We start from the raw sequence: 18684 nt of genomic DNA on the forward strand, positions 1-18684 counted from the left end.
CCCGGAGGAAGGAAGGTGGCGCGCGAGGGCCCGGGCCCAGGACGCCGGGGCCTGGCAGCGCGGCGCAGGGGACTCGTTGCCGCCGGGGCCTGGCGAGCGTCGAAGGGGACGTCCGGGAGCCGCGCCGCCGCCGAGGGTAACCCGGGCTGGCGTCCCCGCGCCACGCCCGCTCCTTTGCGGGGCGGGGGCGGGCGGCGTCCCGCGGGCCGGGGCCGCTCGGTGACCCCCGGGGCCGGGCAGCAGCCGTGCGCAGCGTGTGCGCGTGTTCCGCGCCCGCCTCCCTCTCGCCAGCTTGGCAGGGGCTCCCCGCCACCCCAGCACCAGATCTCCGCCCGCCCGCCCGAGGGGACGCGGGCTGGGGCGCGGGGGAGAGAGTTCTTCGAAGTTGGGAGAGCAAAGGGCGGGGCGGGGCGGCCCCACCTCCGCAGACCCCAGGCCGCGCCCCAAAGTTGGTGAGGCAGGTGCAGCGCTCCCCCCCCCCCCCACACACATTCTCGACCCGTGCACCTCCCTCCATCCCCCCCGGCCTTGGAGGAGGCGGGAACCCCCCCTCAAGGACTTAGCTCTGGGGATCCCAGTTTGCAGCGATTTTCAGCTCGGAGGTTGCTCTCCTGCAGAGAAGCCACCTGACGGGGAGGCGGGGGTCGGGGAAAGGGGGGGTGTCGCGTGCGTGGCTTTCCAGACCTGCCTGCTGAGGCCGTTGCGGAAGCCAGGCGGGCTGGCTGGCGACAGGGAGAGCTTATAGCGGCTGTGGCACCGAGCCGGGTGCCCATGTGACTGCGGTGTGCTTGGGAAGAGGAAGCCGTAGAGGTCAGTGCAAAGGCGTCACGCCAGAGCGAGCAGAAGCGAGGTGGGGGTCCTGGGGGCGACCCGAGGGCCGCGGGGAACCCGGACAAAGCCACCCTTGCCATAGTCCCCTTGGTCTCCCTAATGTTTGCAGTCGCTGGGGTAGGAGCGCTGGCCCAGGCCTGGTGGCCACGAAATGAAGGACACTGAGAGCAAGGGGCCCCTGGGGGCGGATGAGACACTGGGCTAACTTGGAGAACTTTGCCTGCACACATCAGCCAGGAATTCCTTTTTTCCCCATGTATGGGGGCGGTTAGGGCAGGGGCTGGAAGATGGGCTAAGTGGCAGTGACCAGTTTGGCTAGGCAGCCAAGCCCCCTTCCTGACCCCTTTGCTGTAGGTACCCAGTGGGCATCCAGCTGTAGACTGAAGGAAACACGTTCTCCAGGCTCTACCACACACACTAAAATTGTTTGCCTAGACTGTTCAGCTGAGGCCCGGAGGGGGTGGAAACCAAGGTTAGATTAAAAAAAAAAAGAAGAAGAAGAAAGAAAGAAAGGAGGAGGAGGAGGAGGAAAAGGAGAAGAAGAGCTGGTCTTAGGGAAATGAGGACTAATATTTTGAAGTGGAGCTTACAAGGAAAGGGCCGGTGTGGTCCGTGAGGATGGGGTGGGTGAGGGCTTCAGGACCCCCCATTCCTTGGAACATCTCCCAGGCCTTAGGGTCTGGGGCCCCACCTGGTCCGGAGGGGGCGGGCCGGCGGGGTGTGGAGTCCGGAGTCAGGACTTAAGCAGTCCTAGTGCTAGCTTCGTGACAGTCCTGGGCTGTCAACTACACCCCTCCGATGGGGTTGCTAGGCAGCGGGGCTCTGATGTACAGGCAGGCCTTCTGATTTGTCAGCCAACTGCAGACACATGGTTAAGGCTCCTTCCAGCCTATCCGGAGGAGGGACGCAGGGCACGCTGCCTGCATACTGCCAAGCCCCCGGGTCCACCTGAACGCGAGGTGCAAGAGGCAGCCAGAAGGAGGGGGCTTCTGGAGCCCTCTCTTCTCCAAGCTACCTCAGCCCCACACCGTCCCCTCCGCCCCCATCTCTCCACTGTAGCTTGCTGCTGGTTCCTCCCTGCTGGTTCCCCACCCCATCCCTTCTCTCTTCCCCAAATCACCGAAAAGCAAAGTGCAGCAGGGAAAAGAGGTCAGTGGGGTAAACGAGTGCACGCGCCTCTGGAGGCTCCAAGATGGGCACGAGGGAGGGGAGATGCCCATCTGTGCTCTTGAGGCTTCCTTGGGAAGGTGTGAATGACATGGGGGCTGGCACTGTTGTCTGCCAGGCCTGGACTTGGAAGGGGCTCTCTGCCCCGTTGCCCTCAGGCTCTGCCCACCACTAGGGGAGGAAGCATGTTGGAGTGGAGACCTTGTGTTCCTTCAAGGAAGGGCGGGCTCTGTTGCTCCTACTGGTGATCTGGAGGGGAGGAAGCTGCTGGCCAGGGTTCCCTCTCTTCTTGAATGCACATCCTCCACCCCAAGCCTAACACAGGAGTTTCTCCTCCATCCCCCCTTTGCCCAGCCAACACCTCCAAGGATTTCTTTAATTCCCTGCACTTTTTTTTTGGGAGGGGGCAAAAGACAGCTTTGTTGAGATATTCATATACCATTTACCTATGAAAAGTGTGCAACCCAATGGGTCTTCAAAATATGTATATATTCTTATTTATTTGCAAGCGGGGGGGGGGAATGGGTGTGTCAGAGCCTTAGGCTACTGCAAATTCCAGATGCATGTGCACCTTTGTGCATCTAGCTTTATATGGGTACTGGGGAATTGAACCTGGCTTTGCAGGCAAGTGCCTTAAACCCTGAGCTATCTCTCCAGCCCTCCAAATGGTTCTTAATATATTGTTTACAGAGCTGTGCAACCGCAATCACTTTAAAACATTTCCATCACCCATAGGGGGACCCTGGACTCATTAGCATCACTCCTCATCCCTCCCACCATGGCCGCTGGCCACCACTGACCTGTGTGCTTGGATTTGCTTACTTTGGACATTCCATGTATCAGGAATCACATTGGTGGGCTTTTCTGGCCACATTGCTTACTTGGTCATCCATTGTGGTTGTCTCACCATTTTAACTGTTCCTGTATGTTGCTCCCTGGAGAAGGTCTCATCCACAAGGGTCTTCTGCATTCTTGCTCGTTTCTCTCAGCGCCATGCCTCACTGAATTGAGTGAATGAGATGAGTGGGGACTGGTAATTGGCAAGTCTAGGGTGGTTTACAACTGAATTCTAGGGACAGCCAGCTGCTACAAAGGGGGCTGGCAGCGTGGGAGAGCTGCAGGTATCAGAGCTGGGAAGGAAAAGAAAGAAATTGAGTGGGGATGGGGCGGGGGGGTTAACTGATGGTGGTGGCCTGTGGTTGCCAGTGCTCTTGGGAACCTGAAAACCAAGATGCTATCCCCAGCCTGTGGGGTAGGTGGCCCATGATTAAGATTTGCCACCTGACCACAGGGGCATCCCCCAAAGGGGAAACTCCGTTTTAGATTTGGATTTTACCAAAAGAAAGAAAGAAAAGTTCCCAGTGGCAACCTTTAGCAAAGGTCAGCAGGCCAGGCTGCTCTGGAGATCTGCTGGCCTCCGTGGTTGAGTGCTGACCTGTTTCTTCTGCCCCATTCCTGCCTCTGTGCTGCAGGTACTGTCTGATGAGCGTGAAAGGCTGTTTCACTGACTTCCACATTGACTTTGGAGGCACTTCTGTGTGGTACCATGTTTTCCGTGGTGGGAAGGTGAGTTACAGGCATTTTGCGCATCTCTGGCTCTGTGTGTCTCTTTTGCCGCATTCCTCTAGCCAGCCCCTTGCCCTTCAGGGCTACTCCATCCCCTAAGCCAAATGCACCTCTTGGCTGTCTGCCTCCTTTACATCCACTTGTCCAGGCCAGTGTCGTAAGCACCTTCCCCTAGTTTGCAGCTAACTTTGGCTGCCAAGACCCTTCAACATGAACTCCCTCAGCTGACACCGGGTGTTTTTTGTGTTTTTGTTTTGTTTTGTTTTGTTTTGTTTTTTGTCTTTTGAGGTTAGATCTTGTTCTAGCCCAGGCTGACCTGGAATTCACTATGCGGTCCCAGGGCGGCCTCAGACTCAACAGAGATCCTTCTACCTCTGCCTCCTGGGATTAAAGGCGTGTGCCACTTGGACTTTGAACTTCACAGTCTAGTTGCCTGCACCACCTGCCTCCAACCAAGAACATTTTACAGTGGAGACAGATGTCACTGCCAGAAAGGAAGACAGGGGACACATTCAGGGTGCTCCTGCTTTGTCTGCTTTTATGTGCGAGATGACCGTGCAGCATCCCTGCGTGGATGTGGGCGTTTCTTGAGAACACCCGCATGTGCCCAGCCCGGCCGGGTCTGCATGTGCATTTGCTTTAAACAAGGCCATGTTGGAAGAGATTCTGGGAGGAAGTCAACTCACTTGATTCCAGATGTTTTCCCTCTTCCAAAATGAACACAGGCTGGGTTTATTTATTGGGCCATTTTATCATTTAACTTAGGAAATTCTCTCCCTTCCAGACAAGCTTGTGGCTCAGGAGGAAAAAAAAAAAAGCTTCACCAGAGTAGGAAGTATTTCTGCCTTGGTATTTCATCTGAAATGGAGATTCCTTTGAAGTGGCCATAACCTTCCCTGTTTTCTCAGAGACCCTTTGGGCCCTTTTGGTGATGGGGGGGCGGTAGGGAAGGGTTGGGGAGGGGAGGCAGAGAGATGGATGTATTTCCCTTCCCCCTGTCTCCCTAGGCAGGTGGGGCTGTATTTGATTGTGCCAGGGCCTGGAAGGAATCAGACACTTTGGCTTAACTGCCTCCTTTTCTTCCCAAGATCTTTTGGCTGATCCCTCCAACCCTGCACAATTTGGCACTGTATGAGGAGTGGGTGCTGTCAGGCAAACAGAGCGACATCTTTCTGGGAGACCGTGTGGAACGGTGCCAAAGAATTGAGCTGAAACAAGGCTACACATTTTTCATCCCTTCTGGTAAGTCCATTAAGTCCATGTGGTTTGCAGGGATCCCATCAACCACCACTGGCACCCGTGGTGTTCAGAACAGTCTCCTGAGGCCCTCTGGCCTCAGCCAGGGTTACAGGCCAAGTGATGGTTTCTGTGGGCCGACTGGTTGGATGGGCCATTGATAGTCCCCGAGGAATGCAGGTCTCAGGCATCTCCATGCCTGTGGGCAACACTTCTGTCCCTTAGAAAAGCCACAGGCCCTCCTTTAAGGGGTTCAGAGGACCTTTGAATGCCTTTTCTGGGGCTCCTCTACAGATTTCTTTGTGACATGATGACAAGGCCCTTATGTACTATGGATGAGTGTACCCCAAGGATTTGGGATGTAAGCTCCAAGGAGGAACAGGGGAAGTCACTGGGATTTTGGGTCCCGCTGCCTCAGTGTGTTCTCATGTATAAAACTGCAGTGACATTTCCCAGGGTGGTGAGGGACTGAGTGAGCCGCAAACCCACGGGCTGCATTTCCTTAGAGATGGACTGAGGGCTATATGGGCTGGTTATAGTCTGAGTTACTATGGATGTGGCCAGGGGCCTAGGGGTTAGGAAGGTGGCTCTTATGCCGCATTGATGAAAACATTCTACATAGGGTAAGGGAGGGGACATCCACTGTGTAAATGGAGAGGCTAAGCCACGTGTGGGAGGTTGAGTACCTCTCCACCATCATACATTGGATGAGACGTCAACCTGAAGAGAGAGGAGTCTGAAAACCTCAACTGGTAAGAGTTTGAAGGAGGAATTGGGTTGTTAATCTTAAGAGATATATGTTAGCCACAACTAGCCAGTTGAAAGAGGCTAGTTCTGCCAGGTGTGGTGGCACATGTCTTTAATCCCAGCACTTGGGAGGCAGAGGTAGGAGGATCGCTGTGGGTTTGATGCCATCCTGAGACTACATAGTGAATTCCAGGTCAGCCTGAGCTAGAGTGAGACCCTGCCTCGAAAACAAAAACAAAAACAAAAACAAAAAAAGAAAGAAAGAAAGAGGCTAGTTATGGCACTCTGTAGATACCAAAATCCATCGTTAGATCACTTATAATGTCTGACTCAATGTAAATGCTATGTAAGTAGCTGGTATATTATGTTGTTTAGGAAATAACAATAAGAAATGAGTCTGTATGTTCAGTATAGAAACAGTTTTTTTCTCCCAGGTATTTTTGACCTGTGGTGGTTTGGATGCACAGATACAGTTCCTAGAGATGAGCAGAGGCAATAAGAATACATTTCAGAATAAAAAAAAAAAGGTACTCAGCTGGACGTGGTGGCACACACCTTTAATCCCAGCACTTGGAAGGCAGAGATAGGAAGATTGTTGTGAGTTTGAGGCCACCCTGAAACTACATAGTGAATTCCAGATCAGCGTGGGCTAGAGTGAGACCCTACCTTGAAAAAAAAACAAGCTGGGCGTGGTGGCGCATGCCTTTAATCCCAGCACTCGGAAGGTAGAGGTAGGAGGATCACAGTGAGTTCGAGGTCACCCTGAGACTCTCTAGTGAATTCCAGGCCAGCCTGGGCTAGAGTGAAACGCTACCTTGAAAAACCAATAAATAAATAAGTGAATGTGAAGACAGATATGAGGAGCTTGCCAATTCACTTCTGAGCATCAGGGTTGTGGATGAGACTCCTTGTGCCTTTGCTATCTGCAGCCCCCTGCAGGTCCCAGAGACCACCCAGCAGTGGGTTTTGTGGGTCAACCCATTCCTTCTGTGGCTACATCCATCCCTGGTCCGCTTGGCCTGAATTAGGCTATGTGTTGATGGTGGCAGATGGCTAGCCTCTCATGCCCAGTCACAGACTAAGATGACTGTTTCAGGCTTCCCAAGTGTCATCATGAATGAAGCCAATGGAAGCAAGTCTCGGGGAGGGACTCAGCAGCCACTGTGATCGGGGAGGCTACTTAATCCATCTCTGTGGCCCTGGGATGGGAAAGAATACCAATGGTAGAAGCTTCTAGAATCCCTTAAATATCTGCTCATACCCATTGCCTCCTTGCTTCCTTGTCACAACATCTGTCTCCTGTTTTCCTCTTTGCGCATATCAGGATAATAGATAGAAGTCTGGTGTGTCTGTTTCCCCCTGCAGGAGACCAGGACAGGTCTAGGCTGATAAGTAAGGATTTATATAGATGATATCCTTTCCCAAACTAATGTTAACGTTGATTGAAACTGAGTTCTTCCTCGACAGATTCCCCATACGCAAGGGACTATTTCCTTCTGGTGTCAGGAGTGGGGACTGTCTGATGCTATCCCCTTGTCACATGGGGATTGGCACTGAAGACAGTCTGGAAACCAGACTTCTGTGTTTGGTCTTGGATAGGAAGGTTGGTGGGTCGATAAAGAAACGTACAGTTGCCGGCCGTGGTGGCGCACACCTTTAATCCCGGCACTCGGGAGGCAGAGGTAGGAGGATTGCTGTGAGTTCGAGGCCACCCTGAGACTCCATAGTGAATTCCAGGTCAGCCTGGGCTACAGTGAGACCCTACCTCGAAAAACCAAAAAAAAAAAAGAAAGAAAGAAAAACGTACAGTTGGGTGTGGTGGTACGTGCCTTTAATCCTAGCACTTGGGAAGCTGAGGTAGGAGTTTGAGGCCAGCCTGAGACTACATAGTGAATTTCAGGTCAGCCTGGGCTAGAGTGAGACCCTGCCTCGAAAAACATAAATAAAAAGAAAAGAAAAGAAGGAAAGAAAGAGAGGCACAAATAGGACCTTGAGTCTCCTGCCATCCCCAGTGCCTCAGTTATACTGCCCGTGGTGGTAATGACAGTAGCAGGTAAGTGTATCTGTGCTTGGTGAAAACAGAAATGTTCCACGAGATCAGCCGGCTGGCAGCGGAGGTGGGAGATGCATGAATGTGGAAGCCTAGAGTCTTTAAAGGCAGCAGCCATTGACCTTCTGCACAGAAGGTGGGAAGGCCCAGCGGGTTCCATGGTCTCCTGCAATGGCATGCTGGTCACAGAGCAGCTGCTTCCAATGGCCCAAGCCAGAGACCTTGGGAGCAAAACGGAATGAGGTTAAATAAAGTAAAATCTCTGTTTCCGTGCCCGGTGGCATCTGGCCCTTGGTGACAGTGTCTCCTTTGCTTTCCATTAACAACTGTCAAGCTCTGCCTCCAGCAGGGACAGCCATCGTTGGCAGCCATGGTTCCAGCAGTAGTGGCTGACTGTGACTCTACGAGACTGGAGTTGCTTGGGCCAGTAGGGGTAGGTGGCTAGGCTCCCCCGAAATGTCCTTTGAAGTAATTAGCACGTGGTTGGGGGACAAAAGCTGAGTCTTAGGGTCACCCTTGGCTCTCTGGCTGCCCCTTCCTCTCTGGCTGTCCCTCTTCTGTCTTCTACTTGGAGTTCCCCTGTTCTGTCTGACCTTGTCTTTCCCTCTGTCTTTTTGTTTGTTTTGTTTTTCAAGGTACGATCTTACTCGAGTCCAGGCAGACCTGGAATTCACTATGTAGTCTCAGGGTGGCCTCAAACTCACTGTGATCCTCCTACCTCTGCCTTCCCAGTGCTGGCATTAAAGGTGTACGCCACCACGTCTGGCTTTGCTTCTGTCTTTTATTTCTCCCTGCTTCCCTGGTGTGTTCCTGTGCCCATCCCCTGGGACTCTGGAGCAGTGCAGTCATACTGAAAATAGAGCTGCTTTCCTTGCCAGCTGTTACTTTGTTTACAAAGTGACTCTCCTCCTCTGAGCCTCAATTTTAGCATCTGCAAAATGGAGTACTAAAAAGCTGTCTGTCGGGCTGGAGAGATGGCTTAGCGGTTAAGCGCTTGCCTCTGAAGCCTAAGGACCCCGGTTCGAGGCTCAGTTCCCCAGGTCCCACGTTAGCCAGATGCACAAGGGGGCGCACGCGTCTGGAGTTTGTTTGCAGAGGCTGGAAGCCCTGGCGCGCCCATTCTCTCTCTCTCCCTCTATCTGTCTTTCTCTCTGTGTCTGTCGCTCTCAAATAAATAAATAAATAAATAAAATTAAAAAAAAAAAAAAGCTGTCTGTTCCCTAGCTGTGTATTCATTTGGTTAGCCAGGAGCCACATGTGGCCAGTCTGAATAAAGGTGTGTCAGTGATCGGTTGAGTAAATTAGGTGACTGTCTTTTCTCTAGCCTTCACAGACCAGGTAGAAGATAATTTCCTGGGTTTAAAAATCTGATACAAGGCCTGGAGTGATGGCTTAGCTCTTAAGACACTTGTCTGTGAAGCCCAAGGACCCAGGTTCAATTTCCCGGTACCCACCTTAGCCAGATGCACAAGGTGGCACATGTCTGGATTTTGTTTGCAGTGGCTGGTGGCCCTGGTATGCCCATTTTCTATCTGCCTCTCTCTCTTAAATAAATAAATAAAATATTAAAGATACATCTGGGGCTGGAGAGATGGTTCAGTGGCTAAAGTGCTTGCCTGCAAAGCCTAACTACCTAGGTCCAGTTTCCTGTCCCACATAAAGCTAGATACACAAAGGGTCACATGCACCTGGAGTTCTTTTGCAGAGGCTAGAGGTTCTGACACACCCATATTATCTGTCTCTCTTTGCTCTATCTCTCTCTGCTTGCAAATCAATAAATAAAAATAAAAAGTAAGCTGGGTGTGGTGGTGCACGCCTTTAATCCCAGCACTTGGGAGGCAGAGGTAGGAGGATTGCTGCGAGTTCAAGGCCACCCTGAGACTCCATAGTGAATTCCAGGTCAGCCTGGGCTAGAGTGAGACCCTACCACGGAAAAAAAAACAAAAGTAAATCTGATACAAGGCAGGGCATGGTGGTACACACCTTTAATCCCAACACTTGGGAGGCAGAGGTAGGAGGATTCCCATGAGTTCAAGGCCACCCTGAGACATAGTGAATTTGAAGTCAGACTGGGCAAGAATGAGACCTTACCTTGAAAAAAAACAAAACAAGTTTGAGGCCACCCTGAGACTGCATAGTGAATTCCAGGTCAGCCTGAGCTAGAGTGAAACCCTACCTCAAAAAAAAAAAAAAAAAAAGGAAGTACATTATTAAAGTACCTATTTATATTTAAAAGTATTTTATTTTTATTTATTTGAGAGATAGAGACAGAGAATGGGCATGTCTGGGCCTGTAGCGATTGCAAATGAACTGCAGACGCATGTGCCAACATGTATGTGCTTCTGGGTTATGTGGGTACTGGCGAATCAAACCTAGGTTCTTAGGCTTCACAGACAAGTGCTTTAACCACTTAGCCATCTCTCTGGCCTGTATCTATATCTATATATATCTGATACATAACTTTTCCATGCCTTAGTATCTTCACCTGTAAATTGGGTATAAAATAAATAGTACATCCTTGGTAGGGTTTCTGTGAGCATTAATGAGCTGAAGCCTGGAAGCCCTTGTAAAAGTATCCGACCTTTTAACATTGCAACATGATATTGTTATTTACAAATGCACTGGGTCATATTTGTAACTATCCTGGGACCCATTTGGCCTGTGGACTGTAAGTTGGACTCACCTGATAAAGTGGGGAGCCTGGGGAGGTGACCAGCTGTGGGCCTACGGTGTTAAGAAAGTTGCATTCTGCAGGAGACGTGTCACCGCACTCAGCATGTGGGGCAGGGTGGAGAAGCAGAGCTGAGGCGGGGGTGCAGGTATCCTGGGGCTGAGGAGACCAACCTGGAAATGGGCCTCCGTGGATTTGATCCCAACAAGGTAGACTGAAGGAAAAGGAGTATCTGGGCCCTGCTGCTGTGGCAGGGGGTCATCCGTAGTTACAGCTGAGAGCCATCGTGGGCCACCTCTCCCGACACTGTTGCCTCCAGGGTTGAGGAAAAGGCAGATAGGCCGCCTGGGTGGAGCCCTCCAGCTGTGGCTCAGCACAGAGGCCAGGGCCAGGGCTGCCTCACTGTTGGCTACAGCTAGATCTCAGGAAGAAGCCTTTGTCATCAAGGTCCTTAAGGTGGGGGGCTGGCACGCGGATTCTAACCATCTGCCTTTGGCTGAGGTCCCCAGGGCTGTCCAGGACCCTCGGTGATCTGTATCAAATGTTGCCAGGCGTCCCCCTGCCCATGCCCTCCTGTGTGCTGTCTTGTGAGGGCGACAGGGCTCATCCTCCGTTTGCCTCCTTCGCCCAGGTTGGATCCATGCAGTATACACCCCGGTTGACTCTTTGGTGTTTGGCGGGAACATCCTGCACAGTTTCAACGTGCCCATGCAGCTGCGGATCTACGAGATCGAGGACAGAACCCGGGTAAGGAGGTGCCTTCGTTTGTGGGGATGTGCCAACCTTTCTTAAGGCCTCTGCAGTTTCCCTTCCCCTCCCACTCTCCGTCTCAAGCCAGGCCTTGGTCCTGGTTCTGCAGAGAACTGGCAGATCTCCACAAGAGCCCTTCCCTCAGGCTCCTGGGGTTTCTGTTCAATTTCAGTCCCGAGACAGACAAAACCCTGGTGGAAAAGCTGGGCTTGGTGGTGTGTACTGAACGTCCCAGCACTTGAGAGGTAGATATAAGAGATTCAGGAGTTCGAGGCCAGCCTTGGCTGTATAGAGAATTCGAGGCTAGCACAGCTACATGGAACACTGTCTAAAAACAAACGTCTCTTGTGGAAGAGGAAGTCTCTTGTATCTGGAGAGAGCAGCATGGGATCTAGCCTTTCCCTTCTTGGTCCAGGTAGAAAGGAGTGTGAGAGGTTCTTATTGCCTGTGTTTGTAGAGAGTGGGGCCCTTGGGAAGAGGCCCAGCCTGGTCCAAGGTCTAGTCTGTGCTGTGCGTTCATTTCTTGGGGGACTGAAGTCTGAGGTGGAGGAAGCCCGTGTTTGTGAGCCCATAGGTCCTTTCTCCAAACTGGTCTCTGCGTCTGCTGGGCGTGCGTCAACCCCTCAGGGCTGAGGCTTCCCTCTGCCCTCCCCAGTGACAACATGGGTGAGGGTTTCTCAGATATCAGGTCTCTCCCGCCCCATGACCCAGGACAAGGGTGAAATGTGCCCTTTGCTCCACAAGTTTTTCCTGAATACCTTTGATGACTGGGATTTTGCTCCCCTCTTTCTGGTGGTTAGCCATGTGACCCTCACACATCTGCTACAGGGCCAAGGGCCAGAAACTCGAGTCCTGAAGCAGAGTCCTATTTCTTCCTCCTCTTTTTTTTTTTTGCTTTTACATGACTATTTAAATATTTCTTTTAATTAAGGTAAAATTCACATGCCATAAAACTCACCATTTGAATTACACACTTGTTTTTTAGTACGTAACCATCACCACTAATTCCAGAACATTTCCATCACCCCTGAATGAAACCTTATATCCATTAATAGTCACTCCCCACTCCCCTCTTCCTTCAACCCCAACAGCCCCTTCCTTTGTGGATTTGCTAGGTCTGGCATTTGATATAAATAGAATCTTACAATAAAATATGGACCCTTTGATGTCTGGCCTCCTTCACTCAGCATGCTTTCAAAGTTCATCCATGTTGTAGCATGTGTCTGCACCTCATTTCTTCCTATGGCTGAATAGTTCTATTGTATGACCAGACCCTATGCTATTTGTTCTTGGCATTTGTCTTATAGGTGGCTTTTTGGCCCCAGAAAGGTGTTGATATGCCTGGACCCCAAAGAAGCAGGTCCTACTCCTCTGGACCAAATGTGTCTTTCCAGGCTCGTTGATGAATTCACACACCTCAGTCAGTCTGCGCCATACCTTAGAGGTCCCAGTGTGAGGGGAACTGGGTCCTCCCAGGGCGTGTCTCAATTTTCCAGTTAATGGAGGTCTGCAGGAACCCGGGGCTGGGCCGGGACCCTGGGCAAACCCCTTGTTTTGTGGACTTTCGCTTTCCCCTTTCTCTGTTGCCTACCTGCCATACTGTCCTGGCCGAGCATAGCTAGCTTAGCCTAGCTCTGGAGCCTCCTGTCTGTGCTATTCTGGAGAAAGGAAGTTGAGTACAAATGATTGCCTTTCAATCTGAGTCAAGTGCCTTTGGGGCTCTAGCCAGCCATTCTTTGGTCTTTGGCTGACCCTGAAGAGCAGGCCAGTCTGCTGTGAGCTGACCAGCAGGTGTGGCTGGAAACCTAGCTCTAAAGGGTAAAGTCAGGCTCAGACTTTCCAGGCAATTCCCGAAAGCCTCTCAGACTAGGATTTCTAAAGGCAACTTACTGGGCAGCTGTCCCCTCCCATGGGGATCTGATTGTGCATCTCAGAGCATCTGGGCCCCATCGTTCCCCCAGGAGCCTGGCTCCCCTCCCCCACGAGTGTCACTCAAGGCCAGAGGCAGGGTAATGGAGGGACCCAGCATCATGCTGTGCTCTGGTGAAATATCTCACCACATCAAGATGCATGTCAGAGCCCCTCCCCCAAGGTCCCTGGTCCCTGTTCTCTGAGTGGGCACTCCATCTGGCTTCTCTGAAGCAGGTTGCTGGCTGGAGCAGGGGGGCCGGGGGTGAGGGACAGGCTGGGCTGGAAACAGCAGCAGGCTTTTTAATCTGCTTTGATTTCTGGTCTTTGGAGACAGGCTTGGCTACAAGGCCCAATTGTTTATGTCATAGGAGCCAAGGCAGACAAAAGGCACTGGGGGGGGGGGGAAGAGTCCTGGAAGCCAGATAAAATGCCAAGTCTCCTTGTCAGCTCACTACAGCTTAATTCTTTACATCTCTGTGAGTTCCTTTAAGGTTATGACCATTTAAAAATAGTTTTCTTCCAGAGTTCTAAAACATGGCTTTACTTGGAAACCAAACACAGAAGTCGGGGACGAAGAAACTGTCAGTGTGCAAGCCCCTCAGAGTGAGTTTGAGCTAGGAAAGGAATTTGCCTTTGTGGCTCAGGGTGGGGATCCCCGATTGAGACCAGGCACCTCAAATTTCTCCCAGATTTAGGAAGCGGTTTCAGTTTTCTGAGCTGGATGGTAGGCGACCTCACCCTGCCGCGTCCTGGACCGTACAGCAGCGTGAACGGGTGCAGGCCCTTGGGGACCGCTAGATTGCCATATCCTTCCTATGTGGACCAGTCTCCCCAACTCTGAAGTTAAGAGGAGCGCTGCACCAGAGTAGACTGCTGCCTGCTTCTTTTAAGATCATGTCACAACAATCCCCACATACTTTTAATACTCCTTAGGCTAATAAGGATAGAAATGGTCCAAATAATCACTCATCAAACTGCTGTCTTTCTTATGCTTATCTTTTTTTTCCTTAATGGCTCTAGTGAAAACAGCTTTCCCAGAAAAGGTAATGCCGGCACCCCTGTTCTGTACCCTCTCCTTGCGGCCAATGAATCTGTTTGGAAATTGCAAATAATTTATCTTTCCTCTCCTCTTCCCCCAACCATTGGATTTTTTTCCCCACCATTGATTTTTTTTTTTTTCCAGGAGAAAAGCACATTTTAAGATACTTCCACCCACCCTCATTCTAGTTTTTCAGTTCCTTGAGATCTGAAAGATCTAGGCGCACTGAGACATCTTCAGTTCTCTAAAGGCCACTCAGTTCCTGGGTGACTTGGGCCTCTGATGAAAGGCTCTGGCCAGGGCTACTCACACGGGCCTTTGTAACTCAAACTCAGTCCACTAGGGATTGATTGTCCTCCAGGGAGCAGGGCATGCTTTCTCACTGCCTCGTCTTTTGTTTTGGACGGAGGTCGGTTAACAACTCAATTTGGTGAGGCTCCAAGTTTGTCACCAAATAATATTGAGCAATCGTATGTTTAATGTTCCCAGGCATGTGGCTGAAACGTTTTGAAGGCGAAGGGTGGAAGGCGACAACCCACTTGTAAGTCCATTTTTGCGAATTTTGTTTCCCGCAGACCTCTCTTGGAAAAAAAAAAAAAATTTTTTTTTAAATTTAAATAGCAAACTCAAATTCCTTCATCAGCATTTGTTCTTACCCAGCCTAGTTTCCCTTGGGTTCAGCAAAAAAGAGGGGAAATTTGTCTTTCCCTCCTGAAATACAGCCTCCCTTCAATTTTTTTCACCCCAAATCTAGAAGGATTCTCAGGTGTCACAGTGCTCATCAATGGCATAGTGGCTTGGATTGTCCAAATTGTTTTTGAAAAGTCAAAAAACAAAGATTCATCTATCAAGTTTACTATCTCAGGAGATATATGAGTGAGGGTCTTTCTTCCTTAGCTTGCACTTTAGGGATTGGCAATTATTTCAAAATCGTTTGGCCTTTGCTCCGGAATAGGAGTGGGGCTAAGGCCCCCCCCAAAAATCCCTTGTCATAGGAGGTCAAGGTCTGCTTCATGCTCAAGTGTTCCTCTCTTTTTGTAAACTCCAGGGGGTGCTGATCAGTAACAACAACCAAAAAAAAAAAAAAAAAAAAAAAAAAAAGATTTAAACTATCCCAGAAGTGAAACTGGGATTCTCAGAAAGTAGCTGGAGCCAAGGAAAACACTAGATTATAATCCCAACTTCATGCATCTACCCACGGAGCTGCAAAGCATGCAATGACCATGTTCTCATTTATAAGTACATTGTCCACCAGAGGCAGGGAGAGCAAACGCACCCAGTATGCAGATGGAAGCAGGGAACCCCTGAACGTGGGGAACGGGCCTTAAAGCTGAGAACTAAGTTAACCGGAGTAACCAACAAGTCGAGAACACGGGGCGGGGTGGGGCGGGGCGGGCGGGGCGGGGGGGAGGTTTCCAGGTGGACACTTGGATAATCACAGGAAAATAAATTTTAGGGAAATATAGGACTTGAATATTTGTCTTTATCCCAAAGCTATCATGCCACCCTCTACTGTCAGGAAAGAGCAAGGGCGGCTGGGAATGGGGCATGCTTGCCTCACTCCAAACTCCAGGTGTTCCCGAAGGAAGGGCAACATGAAGAAGAGGTCTCTGACTCCCCACCCCCAGACACACACTTGGCAAAATGGCAAGGGAGCAGACTAGGCATGTGGGGGGGGGGTATGCAAGACCCACTATGAAGTGTCTGGACGAGGAGAGGGTTCTGTGGTGGGAGACCATGTCACCCTGCGATACCCTTACTGTTCCCTTGCCTACTCAGGATACAGCTTCTAGAAAAGTTCCTCTATGCTGGGGCCATCAGCGGTGTTCCTTCTTCCCATCTTTCACTGATAGGCTTGTCAGAATCCCCTTGGGGTCTAGATCTCTCTCTATTCCTACACATGGTCTCCACCTTTGCTTCCTCACTGGTAAGAAATAGCCAGAGAGGATCTCCGTTCAGACTCTGCCTCCAAACTGGGTGTGTATCCCGTGGTGACAGACGTCTCACTTTTGCCACACTGGGGACTTGTGTCCTGGGAACGCCTGGTGGAAATACAGGTGGGTAGTGTAGGTGGGTGTTGCAGAAGAGTGATAGGAGGTGAGCGTCTCTGAGGCCTCGCCCCTGAAGGTGGGTGAGCCACACCCCTCATCCCGACCTCCCCTTTTGGCCTTCCTCCCAGAGAGCAGGAGGATGCTCTGTAGCCTGTCTGCTGATGGGTAAGGATTAGGGGTGGCTTTCTGCTGCTTAAAGGGGGTGGGAGGGACAGCAGAGTTTGTGTAAGAACATTGTAGAACTAGGAGCTGCATCTGTTGTACCTGGAGTCAGGCCAGGCTCCTACCTGCAGGCAATCGTAGTGCTGGCCGCAGGTCAAGGGAGAAATCTCACAGACACACAGAGTGGATCCTGGCCACTTTCTGAGGCGGGTAGGTCAGGGACCAATGAAGTGATGCCTTCACTCAGGCCCCTTCCCCGCCTCATCTGTGCATGCGGCTGGCACCCTCCCCCTTCCAGCGCCTCCCTCTTGCCTCCCCGCCAGTGACACCTCCCATCTTTCCCTTCTGCCGTTTGTGCTCTTGCTAAGATGATGACCTCTACCCCAGGGAGTATCCCCCCACGTCTGTTCCCATTTTCCTCAGAAACTGACCTCTGCCTTCCTCATCTTTGCTTTCAGGTCCAACCCAAGTTCCGTTACCCCTTCTATTATGAGATGTGCTGGTATGTCTTGGAGAGATATGTGTACTGCGTGACTCAGCGCTCCTACCTCACTCAGGAGTACCAGAGAGAATCCATGCTTATTGGTGAGTAGCCCACCTGGGCGGAGCCCAGAGGCAACCCCTAGGCCAGAACGGAAACCTTTTTTTGTTTTGTTTTGTTTTGTTTTTTCAAGGTGGAGTCTCATTCTAGCCCAGGGTGACCTGGAATTCACTATGGAGTCTCAGGGTGGCCTTGAACTCATGATGATCCTCCTACCTCTGCCTCCCGAGTGCTGGGATTAAAGGCGTGTGCCACCACGCCCAGTGAGAAACCCTGTCTTTAACAGAGTCCACAGAAGGTCTTGGCCCCCAGTGTTTTCTGTTTTTGTTTTTTAAATATTTTACTTATTTATTTTCAAGCTTGGAGAGAAGTGAGACAGACAGACAGACAAAATAGATGCACCAGGGCCTCCAGCCGCTGCAAACAAATTCCAGTGAATGAATGTGCCACTTTGTGCATCTAGCTTTACGTGGCTAGTGGAGAATTGAACCTGGGTTACTTGGCTTTGTAAGCAAGCACCTTAACTGCTGAGCCATTTCTCCAGCCATGCTTATCTGCTTCCCACCTGGAATACACAGACCAAAAAAAGGAACTTGTGACCTCCAGCATCCCAGTCGCCACCTCTAGCCAGTGACTCTGCAGAGGCGCGGGGGAGCCGGCCTGGCACACCCCACAGAGCGAAGAATCCTCTGTTCTCTGTGACCACCAGCAGAGCTCCCCTTCACCACTCAACAGTCTGGCGTTTTGTCTCCACAGTTGCAGGCCTGTGTAAGGTAGCCAGTTCCCACAGTGCAGGCCAGCTCTGTGGAGGGGGTGGGTCTCTTGACAAGTTTTTCCAGTTTTCAGTTGAAAAGCTCTATTGGGGTGTTGAGGAGACAGCTTGGTGGTTAAAGGTGCTTGCCTGAAATGCCTATCAGCCCAGGTTCAGCACCCCCAGTGCACACATGTAAAGCCAGATCCTCAAAGTGGTAGGTGCATCTGCAGTTCTCTTTCTCTGCTCACAAGTAAATAAATAAAAGTTCTTTTGAGGTCTGGAGGGAAGGCTTAGTGGTTAAGGTATTTGCCTACAAAGCCAAAGGACCCAGGTTCGATTCTCCAGGACCCACGTTAGCCAGATGCACAAGGGAGCACACACATCTGGAGTTTGATTGCAGTGGCTGGAGGCCCTGCTGTGCCCATTTTCACTCCCTCCCTCCCTCTCTCTCTCTCCCTCCCCCTCTTTCTCTCTATTAAATAAATAAACAAGTAATATTTTTTTTTTAAAGTTCTATTGAGGGCTGGAGAGATAACTTAGCGGTTAAGACATTTGCCAGCAAAGCCAAAGGACCCAGCTTCGATTCCCCAGGACCCATGTTAGCCAGATACACAAGGAGGCACACATGTCTGGAGTTCATTTGCAGTGGCTGGAGGCTCTGATACACCCATTCTCTCTCTTTCTCTCTCTCTCTCTCTCTCTCTTCCTCTCTCCCCCTCTTTCTTTCTGTCAAATAAATAAATATTAAATTAAAAATAAAGTTCACACATCATATAATCCACCCATTTAAAGTATGTAATTCTGGCCAGGTGTGGTGGTGCATGCCTTTCATCTCAACACTTGGGAGGCAGAGGTAGGAGACGCTCCATGAGTTCAAGGCCACCCTTAGAGTACATAGTGAATTCCAAGCCACCCTGGGCTAGAGGGAGACCCTACCTCAAAAAACCAAAATAATAATAATAATAAAGTGAATAATTGCAGTCTAACATGATGGCTTATGCTTGTAAACCTAGCACTCGGGAGGCAGAGGCAGGTGAATCTTAGAAAATCGGAAGCCAAATTGGTCTACATAGCCAGTGAGGGCTATATCTTATCTTAACAACCCCACTAAAAGTGGATTACTTAGTGTTATTTTAGTCTATTCTTAGGTTTTTGCAATTATTACTGCATATATAAATATGACTCATATATGTATATGTATATGTATA

The 18684-nt window shown here is 50.7% G+C and overlaps 1 protein-coding gene across 1 annotated transcript in view; it reads left to right on the top strand.

The window, feature by feature from the left end:
• Positions 1–18684, top strand: part of Kdm2b (lysine demethylase 2B) — a 131303-nt gene that overhangs the window by 51237 nt on the left and 61382 nt on the right. The window contains exons 7-10 of the mRNA XM_045132118.1: positions 3471–3564; positions 4653–4806; positions 10900–11015; positions 16640–16766. Coding sequence (XP_044988053.1) covers positions 3471–3564; positions 4653–4806; positions 10900–11015; positions 16640–16766 — 491 coding nt within the window. The remainder of the gene's footprint in view (positions 1–3470; positions 3565–4652; positions 4807–10899; positions 11016–16639; positions 16767–18684) is intronic.

This window comes from Jaculus jaculus, chromosome 13 (assembly GCF_020740685.1).
Source record: "Jaculus jaculus isolate mJacJac1 chromosome 13, mJacJac1.mat.Y.cur, whole genome shotgun sequence".
NCBI classification, from domain to species: Eukaryota; Metazoa; Chordata; class Mammalia; order Rodentia; family Dipodidae; genus Jaculus; species Jaculus jaculus.